Raw genomic sequence first — 11,676 nt, 5'->3', positions numbered from 1 at the left:
GTCAACCTGCAGGATGAAGACCTCTGGACTGCCCTGCATGTGGCCTGTGCCTGCGATCACGCAGATATGGTGCTGCTGCTGCTACTGGTGAGAAATACACCACAAACACAGACACCAAATCAAAATGTGAGTTTTGTATCTTTTAGTACATTAGGATCATCTGTATGCTAGTGTACTTAATAACTGACGGATTTCACTTCTAGTATAGCAGTCGCTCTTCTGGAAATCTGTGGCAAAAATATTAATTTAAATTGCAATTAGGGAAATACGAAATCTAAAATATGCTGTAGCTAACAGGTTTCTCTAAGTATTGCAGACGTTGTGGGCCAACACTGGAAAGAAATCTGCACTTGTCAAGTGTTTTAATGGGGTTTTCAGGAGAAGTCTTGTTATTTCTTTTCAACTGTGTCTTCCGTGACAACTCTCTTTAATATGATTAAAAGTTTTGTGTGCTGAAGAATGAAGGAAAAAATAAAATGGAAGAGATGAAAAACATGACTGCTTGCCTCCCTGCACTCTTCCACCAGGGTATTGAGAATTTAATGAGCTCTTTGAGTCGACACACCATACCCCTGCTTTAATATGTGTGTGTGTTTCCAAGTGCATTTGAGTAACACAGATGTAGGGGAGGGAAGACATGTCCATCTTTCCTGACAGCCGTTGTAATTGGCAAGCACATCACCAATGAGCATGTGGAATAGAGTGGCAAGGATATTTATAAAAGTTTGTTTCTCTATGGAATAGGGCTGCACGATATTGGAAAAAAACTCACATTGCGATATTTTTTTTTCTGCGATTTTATATATTGCGATTTATGCAAAAAAAAATCTGATGACTTCAATAGCTCCATTTATAAAAAAAAATCAGTGTGATTGGGGTGATTTTGTAGGCGAGTAAATCAGCATAGGAAATAAACAAATTACAAGCATAGATAAATGACAGAACAAAGATACAAATGAAATAAGCAGTGCTTTATATTTTTCAGGTAAGTCAAACAGTATTCAGGTACAGAAATTGAATAATCCAATGTAAAATAACACTGTGCATAGCCTTCACTATATAAATTAAATCGATTAAATATATGTTAAAGCTACAAAAGTGAGTTTTCTTTGTGTTTTGTTGTTTGATTAATGCTCATGACAGAGAAAGCAACAGGAACATTAAACTGCTGTAAACCAATATAGGCTACTGTTACACATCCATTTTCTTTCTCAATTGTTTCCCTTCACCTAAGCCATAAGCATCTGCGTTTACAAGGATACTTGCAGTGCACAGTAGTTCAGGCACAAATAGACGCAGAAGTGAACAGAATTCGATGTTCACGTGCATCTGCGTGGCTCTCTACACCGGACGCGAGTGGCGCGATGCGACAAAATACTATAGAACCTAATTTAATCAGTGATGCTGTGTGACTGTCTACACTGAATGCGGCGCGGCACGACAAATCCCCGACAGTAAACTGATGCCTCATTTATGATGTACTGACACAAAGTTCAAATGATATGCAACGGTCGCTTTGTCGAGTCCAGACTTTGGGGCCGTTCACATGTCGCGCCTATCAGTATAAATATAACGATTAGTAGCCTAGACATCGCACATACTGCGATGTGACTATCGCGGATGAGCACATAGCGATATCGATGTTGAAACGATATATCGTGTAGCCCTACTATGGAAGAAAAGCCACTTATGCAGATTTCGAACAGCATGAAGGTGAGTGAATCATGACTAAACCTTTAAAGTCACATGTGTGTTGAGTTCCAGTCAGAGATTGGTTGCACATACCTCATGTTTCAAATATATCATTGCAGATTTTCTCTTTGACACAGTCACTTATGGCTTCTTGACTGTTAGGTCTGGGACATGCATTTTTCTGTAAAGCTGCTTTGAAACAATATGTGTTATGAAAAGTGCTATAGAAATAAATGTGAATTGAATTGAACATGCACGTCTCTCCTGCAGGAGGAATCCAACTAAGACTTAGAGTAAAGTTCTGTCATATGTCTTACATGCCGGATCAGTTGAGCGTAATCCTCCACAGTGCTGCCAGATTCAGGCAGGATCAGGATTTCCCTGCGTCTTTAGACAGGCGGTGTTCAGTCAGCGTGCAGTCATGTCAGTTCACTGCCTTTACCACAAACAAACACAGCAAATCCTCCAATATTAAACACAGGCGATTTAACTTACCCTGATAGAATGTCTTGAGTGTTCCTGTAACAGAAGGATTTTTAAAATGGATAAATATGCATTGTTTCTTAAAGGGTTAGTTTACCTAAAAATGTGAATTATGTAATTTATTACTTGCCTCATGTTGTTCCAAACCCCTAAGACCTTCATTCATCTTCGAAACACAAATTAAGATATTTTTGATGAAATCCAAGAGCTTTCTGACCCTGTATAGACAGCAAGGTAACTATCAAGTTCAAGGCCCAGCAACCTTGTACGGACTTTGTTAAAATAGTTCATGTGACATCTGTAGTATAACTGTAATTTTATGACGCTCTGAGAATACTTTTGTGCGCTAAGAAAACAAAAATAATTACTTTATTCAATGTTTTCTTTTCTTCCGGGTCAGACCGTCACCATTCATGAGAGTACCACGATGCATGCACTTTGCCTTGTTTACAAGCAGATAAATGCACAGGATCTAAAATATGAATAGTTAATTATAACTAGTTATGGTTAGTTATTCATATTTCCTGTCATGAGCTGATTCGTTACACTACCTTTCTGTGTCTTGAACGTGGTAGTTATGCTGCTGTCTATGCAGGGTCAGAAAGCTCTCGGAATTCATCAAAAAATATCTTCATTTGTGTTTCGAAGATGAATGAAGGTCTTAGGGGTTTGGAACGACATGAGAGCGGGTAATTAATTACATAATTTTCATTTTTGGGTGAACTATCCCTTAAATCTTCACTTTAATTTTCTTAAGTCGACTTAAAATACCATATACAACCCTTTTTACATTTATATTTACATTTAGTCATTTAGCAGATGCTTTTATCCAAAGCGACTTACAAATGAGGACGATGGAAGCAATCGAAATCAACAAAAGAGCAATGATATGCGAGTGCTATGACAAGTCTCAGTTAGCTTAATGCAGTACACGTAGCGAGTTTTTTTAAAATTATATAATAAAAAGAAAACCGATAGAATAGAAAAAGAATGGAGCAAGATATTGTTTGCTTTTTGTTCATTGTATAATAAATAAAAAGAAACCAAATAGAATACAAAAAGAATAGAGAAGCTAGTGTTAGTTTTTTTTTTAAAGAAAGCAAGCAGTTAGTAAATGAATAGAGTGTAAGGCCCTCCAGCAACAAGAGGATAAAATCACTGTTTTTGAAGTAAACTCACTCTAAAATGAGAAACGCACAGAAGCAACTTTCATCTCGCTCTCTCTCTCGAATTGGTAATATTTCAGAAAAGGGTTTAGCAATTTATAATTATTGGGGGTACTAGCCCTCTTCAATGTCTATGGTGGTTAATTATTATCGCCCTGATCAGACATGAAAATAGCCTATGTTGTGGCACTATCTTGCAGTCAGTAATGATATGACGTTAGCAAACTTTAGCGATTTTTTGCAAACATTTGTTTGAGTAACATGACCGTAAATATGAACTCACAATTGTACGATGAATGTAACATAAAACAAATGATTACTTTTCGTTAAAATCTTTATTAATGCCAAAAATGCTTACATTTATGTGTCTTTTTGTTCGCTCGGGCAGCCATGTTGCCACTGAAGCCGGTTTACGCTGAGATAATTCATACCCCTTCGTTTGAAGTGTGGTCCCTAAAAATCTTAATTTGAAGGGCTGTCTGGCCCTACCCCTCCAACCAAAAGAGAATCGAGACACCCCTACCCCTTCACGTGATGGCGCGAAACGGAGGGGTAGGGAAAAGGGGAAGGGCTAAGGGGTAGAATTGGGATTGGGCCTAAATCTAAAAGGGGCAAGTTTTTTTTTTTTTTAAGAATAGAATTAGAATAGAGAGTGCTAGAGTTAGAGGGTCAAATAAAGATGGAAGAGATGTGTTTTTAGCCGATTCTTGAAGATGGCTAAGGACAAGGCGCTGCATGTAAAAGTTTAAATTCTTTCTTTTACCACGCCACTCATGTGCGAGGCGCTGCAAAAGACGCGAGCTCAACACTCGTATAGCACCGACTACACACGTGGTAGTATGGATTAAAAAAAATGAAATAACCGACATGGGAAAATTAAGCCGGTTAGAGGTTCTGAACATTTTGACAATGATGAATTGACTGGAAACTTCAGTGATTACGATCTCAACTGTTCAAATGCAATTAATGCCTCATTACATATACATATACTTGTATAGTACTCACATTTTGAGTAGAAATGTAGTTTTCAATGTTTTCAGTTTTACATGTGTCTGTACAGTTATAGTTTGATTGACAACCTTAAGCCTGACTGACATCTCATTATTTGATCAGCTGTGTGTCAGAAATTGTGAATTAACGCAGCTTTCTGTTTGGTTCTGGAATTTTATTGAGATAAGAATATCTCCGTATTACTTTTCAGCAGTCTTGCTGTGTCTTTTGCTCCATTTAACGTCAGCATAAATTAACTATGTATTATAAACGAACATAAATGAACAACATATAAGTTAGTTTTATATATATATATAAATATATATAATTTTATATATATATTTATAAATAATTATGGTAACACTTTAGAATAGGGAACACTTATTTCCATCCATCCATCCATCCATCCATCCATCCATCCATCCATCCATCCATCCATCCATCCATCCATCCATCCATCCATCCATCCATCCATCCATCCATCCATCCATCCATCCATCCATCCATCCATCCATCCATCCATCCATCCATCCATCCATCCATCCATCCATCCATCCATCCATCCATCCATCCATCCATCCATCCATCCATCCATCCATCCATCCATCCATCCATCCATCCATCCATCCATCCATCCATCCATCCATCCATCCATCCATCCATCCATCCATCCATCCATCCATCCATCCATCCATCCATCCATCCATCCATCCATCCATCCATCCATCCATCCATCCATCCATCCATCCATCCATCCATCCATCCATCCATCCATCCATCCATCCATCCATCCATCCATCCATCCATCCATCCATCCATCCATCCATCCATCCATCCATCCATCCATCCATCCATCCATCCATCCATCCATCCATCCATCCATCCATCCATCCATCCATCCATCCATCCATCCATCCATCCATCCATCCATCCATCCATCCATCCATCCATCCATCCATCCATCCATCCATCCATCCATCCATCCATCCATCCATCCATCCATCCATCCATCCATCCATCCATCCATCCATCCATCCATCCATCCATCCATCCATCCATCCATCCATCCATCCATCCATCCATCCATCCATCCATCCATCCATCCATCCATCCATCCATCCATCCATCCATCCATCCATCCATCCATCCATCCATCCATCCATCCATCCATCCATCCATCCATCCATCCATCCATCCATCCATCCATCCATCCATCCATCCATCCATCCATCCATCCATCCATCCATCCATCCATCCATCCATCCATCCATCCATCCATCCATCCATCCATCCATCCATCCATCCATCCATCCATCCATCCATCCATCCATCCATCCATCCATCCATCCATCCATCCATCCATCCATCCATCCATCCATCCATCCATCCATCCATCCATCCATCCATCCATCCATCCATCCATCCATCCATCCATCCATCCATCCATCCATCCATCCATCCATCCATCCATCCATCCATCCATCCATCCATCCATCCATCCATCCATCCATCCATCCATCCATCCATCCATCCATCCATCCATCCATCCATCCATCCATCCATCCATCCATCCATCCATCCATCCATCCATCCATCCATCCATCCATCCATCCATCCATCCATCCATCCATCCATCCATCCATCCATCCATCCATCCATCCATCCATCCATCCATCCATCCATCCATCCATCCATCCATCCATCCATCCATCCATCCATCCATCCATCCATCCATCCATCCATCCATCCATCCATCCATCCATCCATCCATCCATCCATCCATCCATCCATCCATCCATCCATCCATCCATCCATCCATCCATCCATCCATCCATCCATCCATCCATCCATCCATCCATCCATCCATCCATCCATCCATCCATCCATCCATCCATCCATCCATCCATCCATCCATCCATCCATCCGGGGAACTTGAATTTGCATAAATTAACTATGTATTATAAACGAACATAAATGAACAACATATAAGTTAGTTTTATATATATATAAATATATATAATTTTATATATATATTTATAAATAATTATGGTAACACTTTAGAATAGGGAACACTTATTCACTTTTAACTCAATAAACGTCTGACTTGCTGCTTATTAATATTTAATAAGTTGTTAAGTTAGGTAGGTATGGAGTCAGATTAAAGGATCTAGAATAAAGTCATGCAGAATAAGGCATCAATATGTGCTTTATAAGTACTAATAAACAGCCAATGTGCTAGTAATATGCATGCTAATAAGCAACTAGTTAATGGTGAGAATAGGTCCTTAAAATAAAGTGTTACCATAATTATTAACCTAGAATATTAAATAAATCTATCTATCATGAAAATGTCACATTGCAAAAAAAAAATAAAGGAGTGGGAGTCATTTTCATTATATTTTCATTACGCAAAATATAATAAGTTGTTTCTTTCTTTTGACTTTTGGGGTGCAATTTGACAGGAGTGTGTTCTTGCCAGGTTTCTGAAGCTTGACGCCACATTTCCTTCACTAATATGCTGGTTTTATAATGCAAACTGTTTTATATTTCAGTTTTTTTGTTTGTTTTTTTTTGGTCTCATGTTGTGCTGTTTTGTCTTTGCTGTTAATGCTCTTATCTCTCCTGTGCAATATGCAGTGCTTTAGGTCAGAATCTCCCACACACACTCAGACTTCAGGCTAGCATTATCTCTCTCTGTCTGCCTCTGCCTGTGCCTCTCTCTCTTTCCTTCCTCCATATTTTACTGCATCCTGCTTCCAAAAGTGGACCATAACGACCTATTTTTATTTTTTTTGGGTTAGTCAGAGTCAGGATTTAGGAGGTACTATGTTAGGCTGCCAATCAGATTACTTCCTGAAGAAACAAACCTATATTAAATTGACGTCATGGGGAAAAAAAAGGATTTTCCTTGCTGCTTTTCCAACTAAACAGACATGCTTTATAATGCATAGTTTTTTATTTACTTGTAGTATTTGGAAAAATACCTTCAGTTATGGGTAATTTTCCATCAGTTACCTATGTATTTCATGTAGATTTTGTCAGTTTTCTGGATGTCACACCTAACACAGGATGTGCTTTTAATCAACTATAGTCGTATTTTATGTTCAGTCGTGATTCAATTGTAGGGCCCTATGATCTCTGCGATACCGAAAACGCAGACGAAATCATGGAATCTAGTCATAAAAATGAATTTACTGTATAATGTGGAATGTTCACAACAACCTGGCAAAATAAAGGTTTGGTTTAACATGAAGAAACTGTGACAGAAATATACTAATTAATGTAATGATAGGATTACTACTACTAATAAAATTATTAATATTTATTCATATTTACCAGAAAAATTCTTTACCAGAACTTACCAGTAAATTCATCTGGTAAATACCAGAAAAATGTAAATGCACAGTATTTCTGATAAAAAAGCCCATAATAATAATATATATATTTTTTTTATAAAATCAATTAATTAGAGGTGCTTCAGACTATTAAAGGGGTCCTATTATGCTTTTTCACTTTTTCAACTTTAGTTAGTCTGTAATGTTGCTGTTTGAGCATAAAAAAGATCTGCAAAGTTACAAAGATCAAAGTCCACTTAAAAAGGGGAGATTTTGTTTAACAGAAATCACTTTTCACAAACTACAACAAACGACTCGTTTGGACTACAACGCATATTTTCCGGGATTTGTGATATCACAAATATCGACGAATGGGACGAGACCTGGTTGAGCTGCACTAGAGAAGGCAACGAGTGTTATCACTATGTCGGAGACACGCTAGCTTTCCCAAGGCAGACGAACTTAGAGTGGTTACAATCATCCGGGTTTAAATCGCGCTCAAATTGATTTGATTTTGAAGCAATATTTACACTGAAGCTTGCAGGCGGCTATGGTAAGGGGCATGACATTTCCCGACCAGGCGCCGAGTGCTGCCAATCACAACACACACTGGCCCAGCTAACCAATCACAGCACATTTCGTATTTCAGAAGGCGGGCCTTCATTTGATACAGGAACTATTCGAGCCGTTTGTGCCAGACTGGGGAGTGAGGTGTTGTAATAATGTTTTCAGTTCGAAAACTGAATTTGAGGAACGTAAAAACATATTTCATAGGGCCGAAAAAAATATTTTTGTTAAACTCTTTAATAAATTGCTGATGAATTGAAAAATTTAAATGGAAAATTCAGAAAAAATAAACTGAAAAAAAAAAGAAAACTTTTTTTTTTTTATTGGGCCCTACAATTGTTCTCCCCATTCTATTTAAACCATAAACGCGAACTACGATGCTAAAAAGTTCAGTCAGAAAGCTTAATGGTATTGACATCACATAAACATATCAATGTCCGCATTTTCATATCAACATCAAGTCAGTCACATTAGTGACATTTCACAAGCAAAATTGTCCATTGTCTGTTGTCAATAGTATAGCAATGTTTGAAGCACAGCGAACACAGAAGTCACTTTCAAAACTTTTGTTCATGAATCTGAGTGGCCAAACTCAACCCGTTGCAAAATCTGTGGTGAAATCTTTCACATAACTTGATTTTGAATCTTTTGAATGACTGAATTTTCAGTAGCACTTTATTTGACCTAACCCTACCCTATGTAGTTACCTTATATTACCAGTACTTTCTTAGGTAGGTACACTGTAAGTACATGTAAGTTCACCTACTGTAAAATAAAGTGCAAACAAATTTTCTGTGAAAATTCACAAAACAGTAAATGTCACTGCATCTTTACACATTTCACATGTGGTTAGAAACGTAGTTCAATCATAAGGGAGTTAATTTGCTTGTTTCCTGTGTAGATGGGTTGTAAGGGTCAGTGAGAGGGTAAAAAGTTGTCGTAATTAAGCTGGAAAGTGGAAAAGGCGGAAAGTTTACAATGCAAGAATCCTTAAGTAGTTTTAAAAAGGTAAAAGGGGTTGAACGATGAATCCACGTCAGTGAACCATGCAGGTGCTCTGAAGTTTGCCATATTAGTTGGAAAGTGAACTGCATTCTCATTTACTTTCATTGCTATTAGCCTATTATCATAACAGATTAAATTTAACAAAGGCAATTAAGCCTGTGCTCAAGGCCCTGTAATGGGACGCAGGCAGCCATCATCATGTAGATTAGATGTAATTATGTTACGTGATTGTCCTTGTTTCCTGGTGCGGTCAGAGGAAGGAGTCACTGTTGTTTTTCACTTTACTCGAGAGGAAGTTTCATCTGTTTCTCCTTTGTTGACATGATTCGGCGTTTCTGTCTCTGCAGTCCTCTGTACTGTCAGGTTCAGTTACTGTGGCCTTTGAAGCACACCTGAGCTGAACTCAACTAACTGTGTGTGTGTGTGTGTGTGTGTGTGTGTGCGCGCAGATTCCTCGGCTTTTCCTTGTGACCTTGCTTGCACCACAATGTCTCTAAATGAAAGTGAATGAAAAAGGAAGTGATGGGGAGAAAGGATCAATAGGCAACATGTCGAACACACGTCTCTAGCACCGCTGTATGTTAGCACTTATCCCATGAAAGACTGCTAATAATTTGAAAGTATTTCTGTCAGGGTAAATGAATAACTATTGTTATTCATCATAATACAAGATTGGTAGAAAGAGTCCTGGAGGTCGTAAGGAAGTTATTTCCCTTAACCAGGAAATTAACGTTCTTAGAATTGACAAGACAGTTGACCCTGAGAGGTCAGCTAAATATCTACAGCGAATCTAAAATATTCATAATTAATTATAACTAGTTATGATTAATTATTCATATTTCCCATGGGCTGATTCGTTACACTCTTGACTTACTGTTTTTATTTGAGCAAATCCATAGATTAGGTTTAGAAATTCCATGCATGGATACACTTCGAAAATAATTGCGGTCATAAAATACTGTAAAATCTAACAGCAAAACATTTCCATTAAATACATGCAACCAGCTAACAGAGTGTCAACTAGAAATATTTAGTAAATTAGTATAAAACATTGCCAACAACACCACTGCATTATATAAAATCAAGCTGGCAGGTTTATATATATATAAAAAAATAAAACATTGCCAACAACACATCGCTGCATTATATAAAATCAAGCTTGCAGGTTTATAAAAATAAAAAAAGTAGTGCAGTATAGGATTGTGTAACCTGAGGAAGACGCTTATACATGCTTATACATGAAGAAACAAGGAACAACTTGTGATACCAGGACACATTCTATGAATTGGTTTGAGGTGCCTGAACAAATGCAAAGCTGAACCAAAGGATGAAGTGCAGAGGAAACAACTTAACATTTTGGTTGAATAAGACAATTACTGCTTGTTCAACAGCCTTGCTCTCAGTTCTTTGACTTTTGGAGTTTCTTCAGCTGTATCTATATCAATGTTGTACATAGTAGTCTGCAAACATGTGTATAGGCTGGACAGAGCATTATGATCATTCACACTGAAAAACTAAATTGGACTTGCTCAGTCAAAAGTACCCAAGGATGTACATGACTGACAAGGCAAAACTTTTCTGTCCAAGACAATGTAAAATGTGGAAACCTGTGCTTTTGAAGACCCTGAAGCAAGAAGATATGGTTGAGGGTTTCCATTAGTGGTCAGGAGATGATCATCAAGACTTTGGCATGACTGAAACACAACACAAATGTCCCTTTATAAACAATTTGTTTAAACATAGGCATACAGGCTGGACAGAGCATTATGATCATTCACACTGAAAACAAAATTGGACTTGCTCAGTCAAAAGTACCCAAGGATGTACATGACTGACAAGGCAAAACTCTTCTGTCCAAGACAATGTAAAATGTGGAAACCTGTGCTTTCGAAGACCCTGAAGCAAGAAGATATGGTTGAGGGTTTCCTTTAGTGGTCAGGAGATGATCATCAAGACTTTGGCATGACTGAAACACAACACAAATGTCCCTTTATAAACAATTTGTTTAAACATAGGCATTACCTACAATATTCGGAATAGGATAGAGCTGTCTTAACAAACCTTATGAAATTTCACCAGATGATATGTTGCCTCTCCAACACTGATCTTCTTGGGCTGCTTTCTTCCAGCTGATTGTGGAGTAAGAAGATCCAGCAGGACAAGTAGAGAAGCCATGTCACTGTCCCATTCTGGAGTCAGAAAATAACAGTAGTTATTTCAAACTAGTCTGTTTATGGCATCTCTAAGTTACCCCTGTGTATTGTGCATCATAATATCTTAAAATTACGAACTATTAGTGGGGTTGTTATTATAGTTGTGCTGGAGAGCAAACAATTTTTAAATTTCATACTTACTGCGCATGCCCAAAGCCAAGGGAACTGTTACTCTTACTATGTTCTTACACCCATCATTTTTTTTTATGTAAATAGTTATGAACA

At 38.0% G+C, this 11,676-nt stretch overlaps 1 protein-coding gene across 1 annotated transcript in view; it reads left to right on the top strand.

The window, feature by feature from the left end:
• Window positions 1–8: 8 nt before the first annotated feature.
• The window catches only part of LOC107575778 (unconventional myosin-XVI-like), a 25,088-nt gene continuing 13,420 nt past the window's right edge, over window positions 9–11,676 (top strand). Inside the window, exon 1 of the mRNA XM_016262107.1 lies at window positions 9–87. Within this exon, the coding sequence (XP_016117593.1) occupies window positions 67–87 (21 nt within the window). The 5' untranslated portion in view covers window positions 9–66. The remainder of the gene's footprint in view (window positions 88–11,676) is intronic.

The sequence above is a fragment of the Sinocyclocheilus grahami genome, unplaced genomic scaffold, assembly GCF_001515645.1.
Source record: "Sinocyclocheilus grahami isolate Dianchi unplaced genomic scaffold, SAMN03320097.WGS_v1.1 scaffold2883.1, whole genome shotgun sequence".
Classification (NCBI taxonomy): Eukaryota; Metazoa; Chordata; class Actinopteri; order Cypriniformes; family Cyprinidae; genus Sinocyclocheilus; species Sinocyclocheilus grahami.
The sequence above is the reverse complement of the archived record's forward strand: the minus strand, read 5'-3'. Positions and strand labels throughout refer to the sequence as shown.